Source organism: Anarrhichthys ocellatus, unplaced genomic scaffold (genome assembly GCF_004355925.1).
Source record: "Anarrhichthys ocellatus isolate YVR2014 unplaced genomic scaffold, GSC_Weel_1.0 scaffold12, whole genome shotgun sequence".
NCBI lineage: Eukaryota > Metazoa > Chordata > Actinopteri > Perciformes > Anarhichadidae > Anarrhichthys > Anarrhichthys ocellatus.
The window spans coordinates 3,900,387-3,924,465 of NW_022280042.1; the positions used below are offsets into that span (position 1 = coordinate 3,900,387).

At 43.4% G+C, this 24,079-nt stretch overlaps 1 protein-coding gene across 7 annotated transcripts in view; it reads right to left on the minus strand.

Annotated features, from left to right (window-relative positions):
- The window catches only part of ncam2 (neural cell adhesion molecule 2), a 253,163-nt gene that overhangs the window by 56,341 nt on the left and 172,743 nt on the right, over positions 1 to 24,079 (minus strand). For all 7 annotated transcript variants that reach the window (XM_031851778.1, XM_031851777.1, XM_031851776.1 and 4 more), the window contains exons 2-5: positions 13,847 to 13,921; positions 8,116 to 8,322; positions 3,262 to 3,405; positions 960 to 1,097 (exon numbers count right to left, since the gene is read on the minus strand). In XM_031851778.1, coding sequence (XP_031707638.1) covers positions 960 to 1,097; positions 3,262 to 3,405; positions 8,116 to 8,322; positions 13,847 to 13,921 — 564 coding nt within the window. The remainder of the gene's footprint in view (positions 1 to 959; positions 1,098 to 3,261; positions 3,406 to 8,115; positions 8,323 to 13,846; positions 13,922 to 24,079) is intronic.

Sequence of the window (24,079 nt, forward strand, 5' to 3'; positions counted from 1 at the left end):
GCCTTGTAGGCTTCAGAATGAAAAGAATGGCCGGCGTTCATTTATGAAAACCACAGCTGCCTGTCTTGGCCAGGTCTCCCTTGAAAAAGAGATTTTTAATCTCAATGGGACTTCACCTGGTTAAATAAAGGTTAAATAAATAAAATAAAAACAGCGACAAGAAAACTTGTGTATGCAGAGGAAACTCAAACCCTAATGCATGCTAATCTGTTGACTCTGTGAAGAGGAGCTCGTGTCTGTGTTCTGCAGAGCTGAAGTACTGAAGAGCCTCACTTCTCAGCTAGCTTTGGAGGTTTGGGTTTGTATTGTACAAGATTGTTCACTGGGTTATGTCACCCTAAGAGGATTATGCTTGACAACTCAAACTATCCTGCAGCTGGTTTACCATTTGAAGCAATTCAAGACTCTTTGGAACGTCATTGCCGCACATTATCAGACTTTACAAGAAGAACATAGGCATAGGCTGTAGAGATGCAGGGAAGAAGATGAAAGGATGCATCTTTTTGAACATTGGATTTGTAGCCAGAAAATTCAAAGTTCGAGAAAGGGCTGAGACCAACAATATTTTTTGTGGGAACCCAGTGACTTTAAGGATGTTGATGCTCTCATGGTCACAGTCAAAGTACACAGTTTCTTGCAAACAGTTAATTACTGGCCTCTAAAGGGGAAGTAGACACATTTCCAAATTTAGAGTGATTTGGTATTTTTGCATGTAGTATCTTCAGTGTTCCTGCAAAGGGCTGGGAGACGTCAGACTAATGACAGAGAGCCTCAAAGTCTAACAGGATCTACTAAAATTTTGGATATTTTGGGGCCTGAACTTGCTTTAATCTAACTATTTTTAAAAATCCGTCTTCATGGACACACCATCCTTAATGTTGGGAGTCTCCCTTTCAAGCACTGTCTGCTTGTTTCATCACAAATCTTCAAATGCAGCAATGACTCGAAATGCAGCTCACCGTTGACTACCACAGCGATGTCCACAAAATTGATCTCGCCGCGGGCCTCTACGCTGGCCTCGCAGCGGTACACATCCTCGTCAGCCTTGGTCACCTGATGGATCTGCAGGTTGTTGTTTGGCAGCACCGTGAACCTGCCTTCACAGCACAGGACGAAGGAGAGGAGGACAGACGGGAGAAGAGAGAGCGGGAAGGGGGGAAACGACAAAAGAACAACAGTGTATGATAGAGAGAGAGGCGAGATAAGAAAGTTAGGAAAACAGCAGAGAAAATTGCCATCTCCACTCTCCAGTAGACTGTCAATCTTCTCTTCAGCACATTTACCTGATAAAGTCCACACAGATAAACACTCACGCAATTACAGTCTCCACTCCCTCCCATTGTGGCCACTGTGAGATTGGCCAGGAGTGATGGGGCTTCTATCTCATTCCTCTCAAAGCAAAGATATTTATAACCATGCATTGTAATTACAGTGAAATGATTAAAAAAAAAAGAGCCTTCTTCTCCATGTTTCATCATCACAGTGGCACTGAAGATTTGAATTTCAATTAAAAAATGTGACAGATTCAAGGGGTCACTCTTTCTAATCAGTGTTCAGGCATGCATTTTGTCTCGATGGAGGATGGGGAAGTGGTGTAGAGAGTTGTAAATCAGGGTGGAGGAGACGAGGAAATAATGAATCCTAGTCTACTGGTTCCTACTGTTGCACCTGCTTCTATCAGAAAACAACACTGCTGACAGTTAATCTGTCCTCAGAGTAATTCTCTACTTCTATCTGTCTTTTTAAGCAAAAGTGTGGGATTAAAAGGGAAGAGCTTTATGAATGATAGAGCTTTGAATCAAATGGGACAGAATATGACTGACAAGACGATTGTAAATTATTGTGGATTGAGTTTGAACGCGGCCTTTTTGCTAGAAATAGCTCCTTTCATAAGATGCAGGGCTGCTGGTTTGCATTGCATCTCACGGGAAACAGCATCTTCGAATGTCACCGTCCAACCCGCTCTATAATCCATTCTCTCAGTCGCTCGCTAACATGGTTTCTGCCCAAGTTATCCGCCTCCTCCGGGGCTGATGGGATTTCTATTTATAGAATTTGATATCCTTGTCTTATTGTGGAGCCACACAAAGGAAGGAAATAGCATTTGCTAGAGAACATTATTTTTTGGCAAATGGGCACACCGGGACTCGTAAGCATTTCCCTAATAATAATCAAGAGCAATTAGCAGGTTTACATTCAAAATGTAATTCTTTTTAGATCACTGCTTACTTGACTGTTATTACCTTCATAATCTCCTGTTGGAATAATCAAGATCAGTTACACAGTTTGATAATGCAAAACTTGATACTTACCTGACTCATTTTATCACAAAAGTGACTCTTTAAAGCCCTCGGAAATTTGATTTGCAGCGTTACATTTGTTGATATAGCATTTATAACTATTGATAACTAGATGAACAACATTGTACCTTATTATTCATAAATTAAGATTCAAACGAAACACTCGAAGCTAATCTGCTTCATCGGGTAAAGGCACAAACACAACTGCACAAATCTCTGATGTGAAATAAACAAAACTACTTGAACTTTGGCAGACTAGTTTCTAAGACCCCACCGCTCATATTAAGAAGCTATAAAAATATGTTTTCAATGACTTCATTAAAAACAACTAATTAAAAAAAATCTAATTCCCCCAAAACTCCATCTATCCATCCATTTTCCAAACTACTGTTCCCATTCAGGCCTTTTGTTTTAAAGGTACCATGTGGAGTAAACAAACAATGTTATGTTTAAAACCCATTCTTTGTATCCTCAAGGACCCTATAAACAAGCCCAATGCATTTCTTTCCTCATAAAACATTTATAAATCCGTTTTTTGGAAGACTTTAAAACCTACATATTTTATATTCATGTTTCCTTGCTGACAGCCTTCTTCTCCACCGCATTTGTTGGCACACTGCTACATTTCTTGGCTCGTTACCACAACACAAAACCTTCGGCAGGACCGTGTTTCATGTCAGACGCGTAGGTCAGACACGTAGGTGCGTCCTCGTGATATGAAAAACATTGCTCTGAAAACTCCACAGAGTACCTTTGACATACTTTCAAATTGTTTTAAAAAAGGCGAACATTTTTTAAAACAATATATTACATCATGAAAATGTTTCTCTTGAACATGCTGTTATCCAACTATCATGCATCATCTCACATGTTTTACCGAGTAATCACCTTCCATATACAGTGAGATCAAGAACATAATAGCAGAATAGCGGTGAAGTGAAAGAAGGTCATGAACACTTACTGTGTTGCTCCTCGGTGATCTCTTCGTCCTGGTAGTACCACACCACCACGGGCACCGGGGAGCTAATGACATCGCAGACCACCTCCGCCGTCTCACCGTGGCGGAACTCCTGCGGTGTCTGAACATCCCGAAACGTCAGCCTCTCTGAGAGATCAAACAAGATGGAGATGGCTGTTTTTTTTCATTCTGCGAGCATTCAGAGCAAATTATTGCAGGTCTGAACATCAAAAGGAAAATAAGGAAAAAAAACTGCTGTGCTTTTGCCGTCTTGTTAAACTATGATGGCTTTGAGACAGAATCTGGGGTTAGGGGTTTGGAAAAGTTGTTTTAAAATAAATTTCCCTCCAATTTTCCGTCTGGGTTGAGTCCCGTAAGTTGAGCGTCTGGCTTTTTCGAGTATTTTTGTATTGATGATGCAGGTCTAAGTGTTGGGATGGCCTCTATTTAAAGGCACGCATGGCTGTTCTGAAAATCCCAAGAAGAAAAGAAAGTAATAGTTCAGTTGAGGCTGATGAAAATGTCATTAGTTGTTATTATTATACTGCAGGTTTTGGGTGATGAACCAAAGTGTTAGAAAGATTTTAATTTTGGCCTGATGATGGCATCGAATGAAAAGTTAAAGGATCACCAAAATTCCTAAAATTCATCCTTCTGTCCCATTTTGGTAACATCCAAAAGTTTCTAGATATTTCCATCTGGACTGATCCGACTTGCCATCGGTAGAGCTATGCAGGTAGAGTCGCCAAAAACGACATTAAGCACAGCTGTCATGTGACTTAATGCCTCGCAATTCGAGAAGTATTTGGAAACAGGCACATGGGAAACAATGTGTGCCTTGGAAATGGATTCACTCACAAAAATCAAATAAAACAAAAGCTAAATCCGGCTTTGACTGTTTTCTGGGACACAGATAAGGCGATTCAGATGAAACAGAACAGGAGACAGAAGGGTGGCTGTTATACTTGCTGCCAATCACAACAACGAAGAAAAAGAAAAAAATCAATGAGCTGAGCCATTCTGCAGCCCTTGTGTTTGCATAATTAGACAAGAACACAGGCAGCCTTTGATTCACTCTTTCTTGGTTTCAGGAACGCTTCAATAATAGATTCCACTCTGTGACGGTTTGAAGCTGTGTCCTCCCTCTTGACAAACATTTGGTGTTTTGACAAATTGCTTTTATGAGGACATTGTTCTTGGACCAGCCCGTCTCCACGAACAGCACCTGATCCTTCCTCGAACCCCGCTCTCGTTCGGATGGTGGGCTTTGATGTACGCCGGGGATGGCGCCGCTAGCCTTGCAACCACCTGCCATCATCTGCGTGCTGCATTGTGAAGGTGTGAATAAATCAACGACAGCTCCCCTATCAGTCCCTTCTGTTAGCGAGGCTTCAGCATTAGCATTTTGCAGTGTGATTTATGCCAGGCTGCTCCCCAAAATGAGCTTTCGCTCCTCGACTGCACCCTCCGCCTGCGAACGTGCGTGGCATCTCAGTGTCTTCATTAACTTCAAGGATGCCATTGCATGTTTTTGTCATTCACTCTGTTGGTTTCTTACCAATTTTGCTCTGGCATCCCTTTTATTTCCCAAATCTACTGCTCTCTCACTCCCTCCGTCTCTCGCTCAGGTTTGAACACTTCTGATGTCACTTGTATCAATTTCCTTTCCCTTTTGTTGTCACACTGCTCTACACTGCTGTACAAGAGAATCAGTAAGGGAAACATCCTCTCCAGAGTAACACTACTGCACACTTGATACTGGCAAATTGAAAAATACTCCAGGGGTTCTCGTTCACCGTTCACCTACACATCACACCGAAGATAGGTGTCGAACATGTTGACGAGCCAATTTCCCTGGACCTCTCTCAACTGGGAGGCAGTTTGGTTCCTGTCTTTACTGGCCAATTTTGCTGGTTGAGGAGAATGGGCTTTGCAGCATTACTGCTCTGTCCATTAATAACTAAAGAAGAAATGAATGGAGCTGGCTCCGGCACTGGACTGGCTTACTTTACTCTGGTTTTCCTGTCACCTTGTATGGCTGCAAAGGCACCAAACTGCTGCAGTTAATTCAAAGCAATTTCAGAATTTTGCTATCAGGGAAAGCTATTTAAATTTCCATCTTCTGCGTGGGCCGGCCGGCAAGAGTTTTATCTTAGAGCAAGAGTCATGCTAGCAGCTCTGTGAGGCTGCATTTAGGCACAGCAGTGACTTGAGTTCAATGAATCATGATGATGTTAGCATGCCAACGTCTGCTAATTATCACTAAACACAAAGTGATGTCTTTAGCTTTGCAAGTATTAGGCCAATAACAAAAGTATTAGACAAAGTGACACTCTGACTGAATAATGGAGCTAGATGAAGAGTTATTACAGTTCATCCTGAGGGGAACATGAAGTGCAGAATTTCATGCCAATCCACCCAATGGTTACGGAGATATTTTACTCAGAAAACCACAAGTGTGAACCACATGGTGGAACCACAGCAAAAGTCTTTCGGCCTCAATCCTCCGGTGACCGTACATGTCCTCATCTAATTTCATGGAAATCCGTCCAGTAGTTGTCCAAATATTCTCACTACACGTCAGTAAGATTCATCCTCTTGGGAGCTTGAATGTCGGGCCAATCCATCGAACATTGTTTTTTACACTTGACCAAAGTGGTGAACCGACTAACTGACCGATATTGCTATCAATAGAGCCATGACTCTACTATGGCTAAAGAAGCTCCAGGAAATCCAGTAATCAGCTTTATTATGTTTGTATGTAGTTAACTAAAGTCCCGGCACCAGTATTGGATCCAAAACTTATCTCCCACTACATGTAACATGATTATAACAGGTCATCATGGAGATGTCATCAACTGCTGAGAGGATGTCACCACTTTCTCCCCCACAGGTCAAGATATTCGTGTACAACATGTTGTAACTCGTGCACCGCCCGAAGAGTCTCTCGCCTGCTCCAGCTGTGTGCTGGCAGAATGGCTGGCTTTAGCTTCAGGCAGGTTTTTTCATCCGCATGCTGCTCATGCAATCTATACCGAAGGGTCCCGAGTGAGTGACGGCGTGTTACCATGGAAACAATGGTTTTAGGGATCTGGTTATGTGGGGAATGAGGCGAGGACTGAGTGGTGGCAGGTGTGATTGAGGCTGCGATGTCTCCCCTAATGGTTTGCTGGGAGAGGATGAAAAAGGCAACCACACAGCAGGTGATGATTCCAATGCGAGTGTGTGCACATACAGGTATGTGTCTCTCTGTGTGTGTGTGTGTGTGTGTGTGTGTGTCTGCAAATCCCCCGTACCTTGACGTTTTCCTCCAATTAAAGTCGGGGAAAACTCCTGATCAAAGTCCCGATCAAAGTCCTGGTGTATCTGGGTATTTAGGTTATTCACTTCTCAGAATTCACTTGGTTCTTTATGTCATCTTTTTTGTGTGTGTGTGTGCCTTTTGCATGCATTGTAACATTAATGCATTTCCTGTCACTGTGCTACCTGTGAACAGAAGGTTTTGTAAGTTTGGGGAAATGTATCATTTGTATCTAAATGGGGACCTAGCAAGGATTTTAGGATTTTATCAACCTAAACTTGTAAACAAAATTGAGTGCAGTCTTTTCACCGGAACATCTCCAACACCACACCTACTGGGCTGTGCTGGGATACCTTGATCTGTTGGAGGGGCGATTGCTGACCACTATGAAGCTAGTAAGTTTTGGCATAGAAAATGAAATCTGGCACTGAAAAAAGTTCCACTGAAAAATAAAACACAAGCATTCCAAATTATAGTTTTTGTTAATGACAATCTTCTGATATTTTCTTCATGTCGGAGTGAGCTGTGGGACCAGACAGTGACTTTATCTCCTAACTATGCAGATTATACATCAATCAAAGTCTCCCTGCACCTCTCTCTCTGGAGTTTTATTTCACAGCGCCAATGTTTCATTTTTCAATGCCAAATTTTATTTTCGGTGCCAAATCTTACCGTCAACTGTTCTAGCTCCATCGCATACGAGTCGCACAGATATCAATGCTTTAACTGTCAGTTAAAATCCGTGAGTTCATATGTGCAACCACAGTGATGGTGGTGTGAATTAGCACATGAATCAGCCAGCAGATAGGTCTTTCATGACACCAAATAGAAAGTCTTAAGTCTAAATCTAAAATACTTTTACACATTTAAATCTTTCTTGTTTTATTTATTCAGTTAGCTGTTGTTACTGAACATGGAGTTTCAAATGCAGTTTCAAAATGATCTGCAAACTTAAATGAGCTCAGTGTTCCCAATAGTGTCTACAACTCTGGTCCTAGATCTGATTCTGATCCTCAGCAAATGAGCTGGTGGTGGTTAAGTTGGATGTCTTACTCAAGAACGCTTTAACAGGACAAATGGCAGTTAATTCACTGCTCGGCGTGAGCACGAGGATGGAACCTGCGATGGGACCGTCTCTGTAACCACAGAGCCACCCCCGCCTCGTAACATTACGTTTTTTTCCCAGGAAATAGTGATGGGTCAGCAAGGCGGGTGAGCCTCAGTGCCACATCTCTCATTATGCCTGGCAGGGCCCCGAGTCCCATGGCATTACTAGCTGTCATTACACTTTAATCACAAGAATGAGTGCAACACACGCTCTCACACACAAAGTCAGAGGTACACATGGACCTAGAATGCACACAGATAGAGCTAACATTCCTCGAAGCTTGTGGCTGAGGCTGAGAATATGAATAGGCTGGCTACACCTGTGATCAAACACTAATGCGAGAGGTTTATTCTCTTCATGTCTTCATGTATAACTCTCCTCAGGAGGTGCAAATAGAGCATCTGCAGGCAGAACGTGTGTGTGAGTGCATTTTATCTGTCACGCTTACGGTAGATCTCCAGCACAACCGAGGCCTCCTCAGTGTGGCCGCTGCCGTCGGTGGCCTGGCAGCGGTAGATACCCGCGTCCTCGATGATGGCGTTGTAGATGATGAGCCTGGATCGTGACATCTCCGAGTGGAGCGCCATCCGCTTGGAGGGCAGGATGCGCTCGCCCTGGGGGTTGTACCACTCCAGCCGCACTGGCTCGCCAATCGCTAGGAGCAAAGTCAGAGGAAGAGAAAACATGAAGTGATTGTGATGAGCACATTGTATTCTTTTATGGCAGGCGAGGCAGGATCATATCGACATTCAGAAAGAGCCATCTCCATGATTACTCCCCACTCACCCCTGAGATTAAAAAAAAAGAAAGTTGATCATTTTCTTTGCAACAGGTTGCCTTTTGTCGACTTCCTTCCGCTATATATATTCTTTAAATTGGTCCAATAAGTTGAACCATTCAGTCCCAAGATTATTTGTGAAAATATTGAATTGCCCATGAGTGACATCTCTCTGCATGAAGTGAGTCAGCCTGCAGTATTTCTGCAAGGACAACACCGTTTAAGAAAAGCTGGTTGTTTTTCCCTTTGGTTGCATACGATGCTTGGAGCCTTGTTTACTTGCATGCACGTCTAGTTTTTTAATCGAAATGTTTTATGTTCATTTGAGTCTTCATCAAACAGATCAAACCACAGAGACACAGAGGCTGAGAGAGAATGTAGACAAATCGCTACGTTGCCCCATTCTGACAGATTTCCATCAAGTTTAGCCCACTACTTACGATTCAATGGGACTCACAATGTGGGACTTCGAGAATTAATTTAATTGGTTGATTTGATGAGTCAGATTGTGAAATAAGTAATGTGTCGGGTACGTTTTGTATTCATACAGTGACGCTAAGGTTTTATATGTCAAAACAATAGCATTGCTGCTCGCTTTGGTCTGCTGAACAGCTGAAGACCATCCAACGTTGTTATTGTTGGAACTTGTCGAGGGACCAGATGGCCTGAAATTATAATCATAATCATCATCAAAATCATAATCTTGGATTTACATAATTTATAAATCTGTAAAGGAGTAGCGACATATGTAGGCTGTAAATCCCATTCTCGTTTCCAAGATTACGCACGTATACAAACCGAGACACTAAACACAGTGGCGTCCTTATGTAGCCCGTGGAACGGGAACTCGTCTGCAGGCTACTGTAGGAGATTATGTGGCCATCTGCAAGCAGCAGGCGTCCTTCGGCTGTAAATACTGCAAATAAAAGTGTCAGTGTGGAGGGCCAGTACTTGGCCTATCAATCAGCCAGAGCCTTGAAGAGGAGATGGACAGAGACTTGTCCAGTCCCTTAGAGACAGGTCTCTGGATTTCAAAGAGGGAACGAAAGAAACAAGAGCAGATAATAGACGTAATACAAGATGGCAAGAGATATCTCCAGAGGGAGAGAGCGAGAGCAGGAAGCAGGCGGTTTGAATGCTCTCTATTCCCCTCAGTAGCTATCAGCAAGATGCCCTTGAGCAGAGCTTTTAACCTCCAACTACTCAGCTGGAGTCATGATTGGTGTTGGTTCATCTCAAGAGCTCCCAGGTGCTACTGTGAAGAGATGTCTTATTATATGGTCGGATTTAGCTGGAAACATATTTGTCCAGCATGCACGGTTATGTACATTGGGTATAACATCAATAATAATCTCTCAGTAATGGAAAGTGATGAGCTGATTTGCCGCTTGATGCCTGCGCTTTGCTTCACAGAGAAAGTCTCCCACTGTCGCCCTCAGCATGCTAACACCGATCTCAATGTCTCCAACAACCATCAGCGTCATGTCCGTTGGCATGCGTGTCTGCTGCTCGTTAGTTTCAACGCCAACAAATCCGACGAGGCAATCAAACACGAGCGCGACTGAAATCACATTACAGTAGGAGCCATTCTGCCTTCCTTCACACGTGGCTTCCCACCAGAGCCGCGTGCTGCATCTGGGTACTTGTGGGGAACAGATAAGTATCTAGCATCGCTACAGGCGTCTCTTTATACCTGTTAGCATTACAGCGTTATCACCCCTTACCATTTTACAGTCTGTTGACAGCAAAGACAGCGTAATATGTTCGAAGTTGATGGAGCCAGCGCGATGACAGGCCGTTTGCTTCACAGATGATCTGAGTAGACAGGAGTGTGTAGCACGCTGCCCTGTTTTTCACACTCGGTCCTGCCTCCCTGTGTGCCTTCTTACAACTGAATGAATAGCTGTTGGAAATTTTGTCAAACCGCTCTTAGAATCTGCATAAGCTCTGGCATTATTACTGATTCTTGACAAGAGCGAACACTCGATGACTGACTCCTCTGGAGGCAGAGTGGAAAGACAATGAAGATTTTTTTTTCGAGGTGCTTGCAAAATGTCTAAACAGCAGCAGGCTAATTGATCGCCGGCTTCTGTTAACCGCTCGTGGAAGCGACAGCTCTGCTCTGTATCAGCTTGATTTTTGAACCGCACATGGAAATAAAACTTTAAGAAAGCAAGCAGCAACGCTTTGTGTCTGGAAGGTGTTTTCAGACAATGTTTACGATCCTCCTTTGCAGTGAGGGAGCAATATAAAGAAACTGAAACATTGAAGCGATCTAAGCCTCCTGCACAAGGCAGATTATTGACTAGACGTGCCCCTTGGCGCCAGAATTAGCTGCGAGCAAGCCGAAACACTCCCACGTCCCCACGGCGGCTGACACTGGAGCCGTGGTCGTAATTGATTCAGGTCTCGGGGGAAGTAGATAGCTGGGCAGAAACAAGAGCTGAGCAGGGAAAGAATCACGCTGGTCAGCATGTACACAGGTGTAGCTTGACATGATGTCAGAATTATCGGTTACATATTCATCTCTGTCTCTCCATCTCTGTCTGCGCTGTAACGTCTGGGTGCACTGGGACGAGGGATGTGACCTCCCCTGCTCTTGTTAGACGTATCTGAAGAAAACCACATGGAAACATAAGAACCGTTGGATCTCATTTGACCAGTGAGGCTGCCTTTATAGCAGCCTTTGTTTTATTTTGTAGCCAACACTTGTTCTGGCTTCCTGCCACCACAGTCTTATGGGAGGTTAAACACACACCTAAACACCAGTTTATCCAGCTCCTTATTTGTCACGCCAGGAGCTCAGCTTCATTTAAACCCTGACAGGAGATCCGTTCTCTCTGTGGTTTGTTTGTTTCCTAACAAAGGTCTAATTGAGCATTTAAAACTGAATTGAAAAAACAAGTACTTTTGTAACAATGCACTTGATTTCTGTGATCGGTCACATTTTTGTTTTTTTATTGGTTTTGAAGCAAATACAATTCCATGAACCTACAGTAATGACTTTAAATTTCTATTCACTGCATGATGTTATATTCAGTAATATACAGATGGCAACACACTTTTGTTTTGTGAGGTCACAGTGACTTTTGACCACCAAAATCAAATTGGTTCATCTTGTGCTAAATTTGAAGGAATTCCCTCAAGACGTTCCTAACATATCGTTTACACAGGAATGGGATGAAGGTAAGGTCATAGTGACCTTGATCTTTGGCCACTAAAACCCAATGGACTAGTCGTGTGGACGAACGGACGGACAACCTGAAAAAATAATTCCTCTGGCCATGGCTTTTTCGACGGCGCAGAGGCCTAATAAAAGCAGTGCAACAGAATAGCAGAGCCAGTTTTGCAGCAGACTCCACCACCATCATTAAAACACCAAATGAGGGAATGTTTTTTGGATAATGGTGTTTGTCCCCCTGTAGAGTTCCAGAAGGCTGCACGATCTATTCCAAAACCACAACATCTGCATGGTATTATATGTTGCAGTAATATGACCGGGTACACTGGTGTAGCAGACAACACTGAAACATTATGGACATTACAAAAACATTCTCCTTCTGTAAGGGCATCCATTAAAAACAGCTAAATGTAGCTTTGCAAAATAACAATGTTAGATTGCTCAACATGCGCTATAATTTGTGTAGAAACGGTTCTTATCTCTCATTTCAAGCATTTGCCATCATGACCTTTCCCACAACCATGATGGAAACAAACCAAGAACAAATTCACTCGAGGTGCAAGGTGACACCAGCACAAATGCAGTGTTTCTCTTTCTCACTCGCAGACCACTTTAGAGACGACTATTTTCTAAAGACAATCTCTCCAGCCGTCTGCTCTGCAGCTCGGTTCACCGGTTTTTGTTCCCTCCGCCTCTCGCTCCCTGTTTTCCTTTTCTCTTCCTGACCCCATATACCGTCTGCTGTTTTCTCCTAAAAGCAAGAACTCATGAATAGATGCCACATCAGTCGCTCTGAGGACGGACGATAAAAGCTTTTGTAAAATGAATACTAAGAACATTTAGAGCTTATTCCATGGACATGTATCAATTCATATTATTTGTACACTCTTCAACATTGAGCTGTTAAAATTTAAATATATATACAGTATATACTGTACGTTGTTTGATATATGACAGCCATATAGTCAACTTATATTGTGTAATATTTAACCATGGATGGGTATAGATGAGAATTGAGGGTATTCAAAGGAAAGAGAAAACGTTTCATAGAAAGATGGGAGCAGACAAAGATAATACATGAAAAAAAAGGAACTTAATACCAAGATGTTGACGTAGGTTTGACCGCATTTTCACCTGACTCTCTTGGAAGAAATGAGGCCTTCAATCATTTTAACCCTGCTGCCAATTCTTTTCTTTGTATCGAACAAGTGAATTGATTTCACCCAGGTTCTTTTCTCTCAAGTACACATTCACCTCTCTGTTCTGCCTTTCTTCACAAACGGAACCCACCTGTAAATCAACATACTATATAATTGCCTTTCTGTGCCTTTCTTTTCTCCAATCCATATTCATGTGGGCCTGATTCGTACAGCGGGACTCAACTTAAAGCTAAAAAGTCCCTTTAAAAGTCTCTGATTGTTTGCGGGCTCACTTTGGTTCCACTGGACTCTTGCCTCTGACTGTTCTGCCCTGCTTTTCAGCCCAATCCAGTTGGCAGGACTGCATGTAAATGTGGTAAATAAAATAAAAATAAAAAGGCTGAGAAGGGCAAAAGAAAAAGTGACACAGACACTTCCTCCTACGCACTTTTGACGTTGGATGGTGACTATTTATCTCCCACCTCCAACACTCTTTTGCCTCAAAGCCTTTTCCTTTCTTCCCAGTTCTGTCGCTTTAGCTCTTTCACAATAAAAGCCTCTACCTTTGCCTTGCATTTCCTGCCAGTTTGGTTGCATTCAGCTCCATTCTGTCCTACTCAGCACACGTAAGACCTCCACACCCCCTCAATGCTCCTCCGGTGTGTGTCTCTACTCCCTTGGCTGTTAGCTCCACGCTGAGTGGGCTGGCAGGCGAGAAGAGGCAGCCAGCAGGAGGCGGGCCGGGCCTGCCAGAGTGTGTTGCCACCCTACAGAGCCACTGGCAGCAGCGTCAGGTTCTCTGTTATAGCTGAGTGTTGATATGCCGTTCTGAGAGGACAATGAGGAGGAGGGGCGAGGTGTCCCTGTTTGGATCCTGTGCCCATTGAGTCAAAGAGTCACTCACCATATGGACAGCACGGATTGTGTTGCGTTCACTGTCCTACAAACCACAAACAGACTTCAGAGGCGACGATGTAAAGCCCCCTGCTGCTTCCCTGACCTGCCTCCAAACACACACACACACACACACACACACACACACACAGTACATCCACATAAAAACAGTGTGCGGCTGTCGTACCTGTGCAGATGAAGAACTTGGACTCTCCGACACTTAACTCCACTTTGTTCAAGGATATGGACACCTGCAGTGCAGCTGTGATAGAAAAGGAAAGAGGGACGGAGAAAGACAGAAAGAGAAAAAATAGGAAATGGATTAGTTGCTGAAGTCGTCTAGAGAGACATAATAACACAAAATGACTTTCAAAAAGTGTCAGTTTCTTTATAGCATTGTGGCTCGTTTCCTTTTCAGTCACCGTATACTGCATTTAAATATCCCTCTCTATAAATAAGAAGCTTCTTAGAAATAACCCCACAATAGCAGCTGTTGCAAGTATACGATTGTCGCTGCTGAAAAGAACAATTTCTATATTTTATCCAAACTTTAACCGCTTTTAAAAGTTCCTGTTCAGCCATTTCTCCTTCGAAAGAGACAGATTTGCTTGATACCTTCTATTAGGCACATGTCTGTTTGCGACAAGCTTGTCAGTCACCTTCACAATGAATGGGATCCTTTAAGCCGGAGGTAATGCTATTTGCAGTTGTCGCTCTTGACAATGACTGTATGCAGGGAACAACGGTGGGATGGGCTCTTAAGAGGCTGAGAAATAGCAGAGATCAGTAAATAAGGTTCTTTTACGTCCTCGATAACAAATTGAAAACTGGAAATGTGCTGGAAGAACTCCACCTTAATGTATGAAATTGCAGTCGGCGACAATCGAAGGCTGTATTTGTGTGCTGCTATTGTAGCGCTACTACTGTATAAAGCCACACAATAAGGGCTTTGCTAAAAGTTCTGCAAGGCAAGTGAAAGGTATAGTCAGCTGGCTCCATCTTGGCTGACATGAATTTCCTCAAAAGGGAGAAAGAGAAGCAGGAGAAGAGTTGTAGCGAAGAAGAGAATCGGACAAAGAAAGGCGAGTGCTTGCATGGCAGCCCAGCAAGCTGGAGCAGAGAGCGTGTCTAGATGTCTAATGTGATGGGCAATGAATGGCAACTCAGCGGGGAGAGGGTCATTTTTAGGCCGGAGCCTCTCGACGCAGCGGCAGTCTCGCCACGGCACTGAGCGAAGAGAGACATTTGATGAAGCCTGTCATACCCGCGCTCCTCAGTCGCTGCCCCTCAGAGCTGCAAGTCTACTTAGGATCAAACTCCAACCACACACGTATATTCACACACACACACACACATGCTGCATTGGACGCTAATGGATCTTAATGCTATCTACAACGCTGGGAACTCAATAGCCCAGCTCCTGTCAATAATGGAGGAAATGATGAAATGATTATCTGCGGCTTCCTCGGGGGAAGGTGGCTGCAGCCGACAGCAGCAGCAGCACACTGAGGCTGCTCTCCAGCTGTCCTCACTGGGAGCCACCTGTCATGACTATAGGCTGCCTATAGGTGCCAGGAGAGGGGCACTGGCCCCGGCGTCTGAGCAGGGCTACATTATGGGGCTGAGGAGCTGCCTTATCAATGCATTCGATCACTTCTGCTTTGCAACTCCACTGTTGTAGCACTTAAGATTAGGCTTGTATTGAGGGAGAACGCTGCAGACGGCAGCAGCCAAACAGGAATTACATTTTTTTTTGTCCCTATTAGACATTTAGACACAAAAACATGGGAAAATAAGGTTGAAAAATACAGAAGTTACCCTTCAGGGGTTCTTTGAGCGTCTTCAACACCATCTGCAGTCAGTGCGCAGCTCTTTGTGCATTGCATTGTGGGAGAGTAAACACAGTATACACTCCAAAGCTGCTTAGAGTTAGAATGTAGTGTGGTACTGAGATACAGCTGCCGTCTACATCCACATGTAGTGCCACAAATGAATGCAAATACTGCTCTGGGGTTGATTAATCATGTCTATTTAACCCGCTGCCCTTCCACACAGCCTTGCCTCTGACTTAAGGCAGATTCCTATCAGCGCTTCAAGTAGTTTAACGGTTTTCAATTATTAATTGATCCCGGTCCGTTCATGCTGTATGTGATTGATCGCGTAATAAGTTCCTCACAAAACCTAGCAGGAAAAAGAAAAATGGGCCTGAGCTTCTTTTTGTTCTTGTTTTCTGTGCTGCCAGAGTCATTGTTGTGAATCACATACTGTAATTAAGTTCAACCTGGAAAATGTAACCGTTCTTTAGGCTTTTTTAAGCTGAAATACACAACGGTACCCACAGTGAATATACATTGGCATTTTAATGAGAATGCTGACTGGATTAGAAATTGGAGAATTTGTTTATTCAACACTGTCTCGCCTAGTGGGGACACAAAGAGACGTACTAATTATATCCATTTTCAGAAATGGAATGTTTTCAGCTGCTTTCACCTGCTTATTACCGAGCCTGCGTCAATATGTTATGAGCCTGGTAGCAATTATCAGCTCCAATTATTAGCTCCTCTGAGAAGGGTTGGAGACATGGAAAATAAGACAACAGACAAAACTATTGATTTCCATTTGTAATGTGTCCAAGATGGTCGATGCCATACATGACTTGCCAGCTCGCCTAACAATTCCAGCATCAATTATGATCTCAACTAAAAGAGGCAGGACTTTGACCAGAACTTTAGGGCGGGGCTACCTTGTGATTGACATGTCTTTACCACGGTGTTGTTCAGTCTGGGAGTTGTCTGTTTTTTCTTCTTATAACATTGTGGTCGCCTAAAAATATCGTTTTCAGCGTTCAGTCGTACTTAGCTCCACCCTCTCGTGTCATGGTGACGGCCAAAAAGCCAAACTGGAGGCTTCAAAATGGGAGTCAAAAAACAAATGGGTGACATCACAGTGACTACTTCCACGTATTCCACGGGTGTATCCTTTGCAGAAGTCTTATCGGTGTCTGTGACGTGTCAAAGTGACACATTCGTGTCATGTTTTGGAACGTTGTGAATTGAAATAACAGTAAATATAGAAGTTATCATGAAGAGTGTTTTGCTCATCTGACAGAGATCATGAAGTAAAAATGATGCAGCTGTGCCACATTTTATATTTCACTGTAGTCACTTTAAAGTGGCTGCAAAGCGAGGATGTCTCATTTTGTTACTTCTGTCCTCGCGTCTCTTCCTCACCTCCTCCGCTTGCATCTCAGGTGGGAGGGACTGAGACGTGCGGAGAAGAGGAGGTGAGATAAAAGAAACCGCAAGGTGCAATTCACTTTTGGATTCAAGGTTCACATTGTGCAGCCGTTCCAAGTCGCCTCACGCTGCTTTCACTTAACCCTTTGAAATCTCTTGGAACAAAGCCAAATCATTCTATTCCTCAAATAGAGGTCATCGAGGTCAACAGAGGAGGAGGAGGTTCTGACTGAGCCGGCCTCGTGACACGATTCAGCGGCATCTGGACCCGGTGCAACAGCGTGCATAACTTGCCAGCAGCTAAGTCAGCGTGACTAAATCTAGAGCAGACTGAAGCGGGCTAAACGTACTGTTGAATTTAGCAGCAGGATGAATCCAATGTTTGAATGACGGAGGGTAGAGTGTCCAATCAGCTGGCAGGGAGAGACTGGTGTGATTCCATAATCCTGTACTCCATAAAAAGCCATGGCTAAAGAAAATGCACCACAGAGAACGTGCCTTTGAGTGTTTCTATGTATGCTTGTACATGCAAGAGTGTGTGGGGGTGTACTGTATTTTTTCATGTATTGTTTGTGTGTGTGTTGGGGGGGTGAGGGGGGGGGGGGCTGTGTGTATGTGTGCAAATGTGTACGCACACAGAGCAGATAGGCCCTCAGGCATACAATGCTCTGCTTTAATTGTCTGTGATTTCGTGGAGGAGTTAGAGAGAATTCTTCCCTTGAACCACAGAGACAGAGAGTGAGAGTGAGATAAAGGGAAGAAGTAAAAGAGTGGGTAGAGCAAGAGCAAAAAGAGCAAGGAGATAAAATACTAATTACTATGTTTCGTATTCACCCGAACCTCTGCGTCTCATGCATTTCTTCAAAGGTGTTAGTGAAGGTAGAAAAAAGATTATTGCCAGTAAGAAATAAGCTTCAGAAAACACTAAACAGTCAGCACTCTTTAGAGCTGCTCAGGTGAGCAGTGGCACGAGGGACTGAGGGAAAGTGCAGATGTCAGGGATTCCTTCGTTAAAAGAAAATTCCACTTCATTAAAAGCTAGCTTGTATTTACGTCGTTATGGTCATTATTTCTATTGCTGATGATATCGCTGCACTGAAGTTGTTTTTAATTTCTGTAGTCCAAAATCACAAAGCCTTGACAATTCATGCAACATATGTCCCTTTCTGTCTTCAGAAACTAGAGAAATATGGACGAGAGGCGAAGTTTGGCAACTTCCAGGAACCACAAAAGCTCCTCTGCACATATGAGTCGCTGAGATCTGGGAACACAGCAACATTGGAAGAAGATATGTGCGGTGCGGCATCTCTAGAGACGACCCAAGCCTATGAAACAATTCAATCAGTGAAAGCTTTTTTTTTTAGGGAAGAGAGGAGTAACTTATGTTTCATAACTGACAATATTTCTAAATTCTTCACATATTAATTTCCTCCAGTGCAGGCAGAAAGTTGCGAGTAGAAAGACTTAGAAAGTGCTTAGAGTATCAGGATGTATTGACTTTGCATAGTAAAGGAAGCTCTTCTGAATCAGGCACGGACAACTTTGCGTACGTTCTGTCAAAGCGTACCTGTGAGTTTTTGCCAATCTGGCTCCCCGAGCACCCAGTCCTATATATCTGTCTGGTTGCATAACAAGCCTGTTCCCATGCCGGAGAGGAGACGAGGGAAGAGGAGAGTGCTGGTTTTACTCAGCCAACCATATCCAATCGTGCAGACATACAGCATCAGACCACATGTAGAGTCTCAGGCACAACCCACAGCTACCTATTATACTCCCTCTCTCCCGCACACCTTCTCTGTATCTCTGCTTTTCGCTCACCAACTGCTTTGCGATTTATGTCTCCTTCCTTAAGCCTCTTGTGCTTCAGGCTGCGGTGGCCGTGATGGACCTCGCTCTACGAATATCCCCAAACCATAAAGCTCCAGTCATGCGCGTGCACACACCCGTGCGCGGCAACATTGCAGCTGCACAGATGTGAAGTTGTTTGCTTGGTAAGAAAAGGCAACTTGATCTTATCTCGCAGGTGGCGAAAATGACAATGTTTTGCTCCCATTCCCTTTGCAGATACAGAAAAAAATATTAAAAAGACGAGCAGTAATACTGGAAACTAAAAGCACTTCGTTAACACTACATGTCTTCTGCACGACTCGCGAAACATTTTGTGCTACTTGCTTTTATTGGACCAATACATATTTTAGACCAAAGGTATCATTACTAGTAGAGGTAGTTGCAGAAAGCAGTCAAATGTCTGTTACTAGCTCCTGCTCCAGTTTTTCATGTATCGTTATTGGATTGGTAAAACACACATGCTATAATCTTTATGTGGAGCAAATTAAAAGGTGCACTGAAGACACATTTCATCTGTCTAAGTTGGATCATCCCATTGTTATTTCAGAGACTGTCAAAATGACTTTGAGGAGGCAATATTTTTGATAAATAATGACCTTAAATCAGTGATGGGCAGGTGAACTTTGCAGTGTTGTAGTAGTAGAGAGGTATTTTGAAAGTTTTGGTCTCGTTTTGGAATCGACTGCATTTGTGCTGGTCTCGGACAAAAAGGACTCGGGATTGATGCACTCACACTCAAAACAAATCGAACGTGGTAGAGAGGAGAAGAAGCTGTGTCTGTCTCTGAGGAGATGTCAGCCAACTCTTTGGTCATTTTATTTGGCTAACTAGAAAAACACACAGGAGCACTGGGACTCGCACTGGTCTTGTATCAGTCTCAATTCTCTCTGATCTGGGTCTTGGGTCTTGGCAGTATTTTTGGTTTATTGCAACATATCAAGGTAAGTTACAGTGTGAAACAGTCAGGTGCAGAATGAACTGTATTTTACAATCAATCTGATCAATTTTAAGTTGATCTGAGAAGCTGTTGGACAATGACTGTAATATTCCTCGAGGACCGTTCTGTCAACAGATTGAACACTAAACTTGTTGAAAGCCAGTCAGATAATTGAAGCCGTGTCAGAGGGCACACAAGTCACCAGAAGGGAAAAAGCGGAGCTCAAAGTGGCGATGCAATCATCAGCCATGATAGAAAGAAGGTGTGTGTGTGTGTGTGTGTGTGTGTGTGTGTGTGTGTGTGTGGGGGGGGGGGTTAACAGCCAGCGTTCCAATTCTGCTTTTCAATTGTTACATTGCAATCAGACCTTCTAGATGTCAAAGGTGTTGTAAAGTGTGGTGGGGCCCAATCGCCAAATGACACCTCAGTGTGCACAAGGAGCACCCACACAATCACACAAACGTGCAAATTCACATGTGTAGAGTACAATATGTCAAAATTATTCATAGACCACAGTACCATTCAGACAAACATAGACTCAAGTAGGACCTGGGGATTGTCTCATAATCCCCGTCTTCCTTATTCTCCATCGCAGAGATGATTTCTTTCCAAGATTGCTCACAAACTGGAGCATCACAATGTGATAGAATAAATCCCATTTGCTCGGATATTGTGTTCATATTTATGGAAACATAAGAAAAATGGGAGCTGTAAACATAGGTGCAGGATAATGTCCTCATCCTTATTCCAAAATAGAATGACGCCCCAATAGAAATCACGCAGAAACCTTCACCATTTCTTTGCTATTTTTTCAGTCTTTTCTTTTCCCTCTGCATTTCACAGTCCTGTGTCGAAATCTATTGGTCTTTATTTTCTTCTTATCTCTTTCACTGTGTCTCGTTTTCCTCCCTTTTATCCCTCCTCTTTCCCCCTGTCCCCAGGCTGCAACCTGTTTCTGCATATGGCAACGTCAGTGAGTGTGGTTTTCTGCATACGCCAACATCAGCGAGCAGCTGAGAGAAGTCTGGGGCTACAATAAATCCAGGTCTGTCAGTCAGACAGGATGATTTGCTTCACACCGCCCCATGTTTTACTTCAATTCTTCCCCATCAGCCTTTTCTCTCTGAAGACCGGGCGAAATACTCCAACCTTACCAAGATGACGGTAATAAAAGTGATTCCATCAACTTGAGTTGCAGTTATTCCACTGTGATCTTCAAATACTTAAAGAACTACGTTTGCATCAATGCAGAACAATGCTGAAGCAATCAAATCACAATGTCTTTTCATCAACTTGCCAGTCTATGTGTCGGCCTTGAATGCCAATGACGTGTTGATCAGGGGTAAACTGGCAACATGAATGGAATAGAATAAGTGGAGCAGCGCTGACGGTGTTAATGAGTCGCCGGAGCTGCTCCGTTTCCAAGGATTGTGTCCGTTTCTTCTACGTATTAATAAGGTCATTCATCAAGGCGAAAAGGTTCCCGTCAAATGATTATGGTAATAAAGCCATTAAAATGGACGGACATTTTTCTGAATACAGACAAGCTAATTTTATAGATAGATAGATAGATAGATAGATAGATAGATAGATAGATATAGATATATATATATATATTAATGAGAGGCCGCCACTGCCACTTTAGTGTTGCTCAGCAATACTTCACTGCATTTAGAAACGGTGTCCTGGAGGTCGGCAGAAACATTTTGAGATAGTATCAACATTTGTGGCCTCAAAGGCTGATCTCGCTTTGCTGTCATTGTAGCATCTTCTGGAATTTTTCTGCAAATAGTCTGGAAGCTGCATCAGTCCCACCAGTAATAACAGTCTGCAGCACACGGAGGTGGAGTCAAAATGTTTTTTTTTCCGTTAGAGAGTAGACTCAAAAGGTCTGCGAGAGGTTTCCTGATGATGCTCCCAGTCAAATTCTAAATTCCCTGCCATTCAAAGAAGCATAATACATTGATCTCGTGGAAGGGCCGGCTGAGCTCAGCTGATTTTTACACTGGCTCTGGATAAGCACACTGAGACGGGCGAACACACGAGTGATGGGAGGCTTTTTCTGCTTCTGTGCGAGGAGGTGACTCGATCGAGCCGGGCGAAGAGTGATTCAGTAATAAAACCTAAAGGCCTTGGAGGCAGTTTCTGATTCCCAGGCAGTGCGGAGGGAAGTCTCGTAGGTTGCAGGAGAGTGAAGGTCCAACATTTGTAAGGAGCAGACAGATGAGCAATGAAGTGTGTGTGCAGAAGTCGACACACAGACATGAATAATCATTATTTCTGCATGAACAAGAGCTTATTGTATCAAATCCTGTATACTAATGTGTGTTATTTTGCCATCTTTGAAGATAAATGGCAGTTTCAGGCCATACGATCAAACAAACAAAATGCAAAGAGAGGATGAGTGTCATGATGAAACACCAAGAAGTACTGTGGGCTACTGTCAGCAGAAAGAGCCTTCTAGTGAAGGTATGTAGGCGTAATACCCGTCAGATTTACTAGAACATGAAGCAAGAAAAAGGTTTGCTGTTGACGCCACTCTCCCACCAGTCTACATTCCTTCTCTTCTCTCTCTAAGAAAGAAGCAGCAGCAAATAAAAATAGAAGTAATCCATTTCTTTGTCCTGCACCAGCTGTTTGTGTGGAAATAACGCCATTTAAGGACGTTTTTAGGGTAAACAAATCACAGTAATCATGATTGTGGTTAACTAACGGCAGCATGTGGTTCAGAGAGGGCAGGCACCGATGACAGGAATGGGTAGAAAATAATACAGGGGTTACTGTCGGTGGCAGACCAGTCGCTATAGCAGAACTGCTCATTATGGCAACATTGTGATATTCACACGGGGCATAATAGGTAGCTTAGTGGGGGACCTAGAAGTCTGACAAGTAATCACATGCAGAAAGTGTCTGATATTATATGTGAGAGTAAAGCTATAGCATTTCCTGCCTGTCACAAACACACAGCGTGTGGCTTAATTAGGGGTCTTGGTTGCTTGATATTTGATTGTGCTGTTTTTAATTTAACTTTCAATTATCCAGGGTAATGTCAACGGGTTCCTGGCCACGTAAAAACACAAATAACAGACTTACAAAACAAAACAAAACAGCATGAAGCTAAAAATGACATAAAAACTCAGATGAGTGCTCAAACAAGCCTTATTCCTGTTTTTTTCAAACCGTGCATGCTTTTGACATGATCTAGTTTAAAGTGTCGGGATGCCGTAGCTAATTAGTCAGCTTTTGTTTTTGCCGTCGGTAGAGAACATAGATGAGGAGGTGGTTTGTGGAATACTGCCTTAAACAGACAAATGTATAAAGAGGGTAAACCAACTTTCGCTTATGATGTATAGCTTCTTCCTCCCCAGAGACCACAAGTGAATCTGAACTGGTGACCGAAGGCTCCCACTGAGGAAGACTACTGAATTCACACTCATCTTGTGGGACAAAGGGTTAGGATTAGATGACTGGAGCGTGATGTTTCACAAGAGCTCCTGTCACTGCATTCTTCCCTCTTGCACTAACATGAAACTCTTGGTACCTTCAGTTCAGACGCAAATGTTCGCACCACTCAAACAACAGCTCGAGCAGAAGGCCAACACCAAGTAAAGATTTACACTTCTGCTGTCTCCTAGGACAAGATACAAACACTTGTGTTTCATCCCCAGCTGGGAGCTACTCCTGTTCTTTGAACAGAGACTATTATTTGGTCTCAGCTGGCTAGTCAGACTCACTTTGACAATATGCCAGTCAGACCGCCCTAAAACTACAATTGTACATTCTCAAAAAACTATTTGCCGCATTCGACCACAAAAAACATTTTCGACAACAACTACAAATTTAGAGACGTGTGTTTTTCGGTATGTGTAATGTACATGGAGTTAATCCAATCACGTTGCTAACACAGACAAAATATCTCAAAACATTTCTTCATGTGGATTCCAGATTCAAGAAAACCCCCTCTTGTGCCAAAAAGAGGAGAGCGGCGCATCAGAACTGATTCACTGAGGTGTGCATGTCTGCTATGCCTGTAACGGCTGTAATCTTAATTCTCATTTCATGCATGCTGGCAAATGAGAAGAAACACGTTTGTTTGTTTTCTCTGCGGCGAAGCGATCATTGCCGCTGGGATTGAAATGGCACATTTGGTGGGCTGATAATTCCCCTGCCACATCCTGCCCGTGGCTGTGACAAGGCCATTATCTCAGGCCGGTGGATTAATTCGGTCACAAAGGAGAGGTCACTGGCTCCTGCCAGGCCTGAGAGAGGATACTCTGGGGATCGAGAGAGGGGGATTCGGGCAAGGCATAAACGTCTTGTTCCGGCCCCTCCACAATGAAATTCAAAGGTTTAAGGCCAACAGGCTCCTTAATTGCGAGGGCACTTCCCGTGACAATAC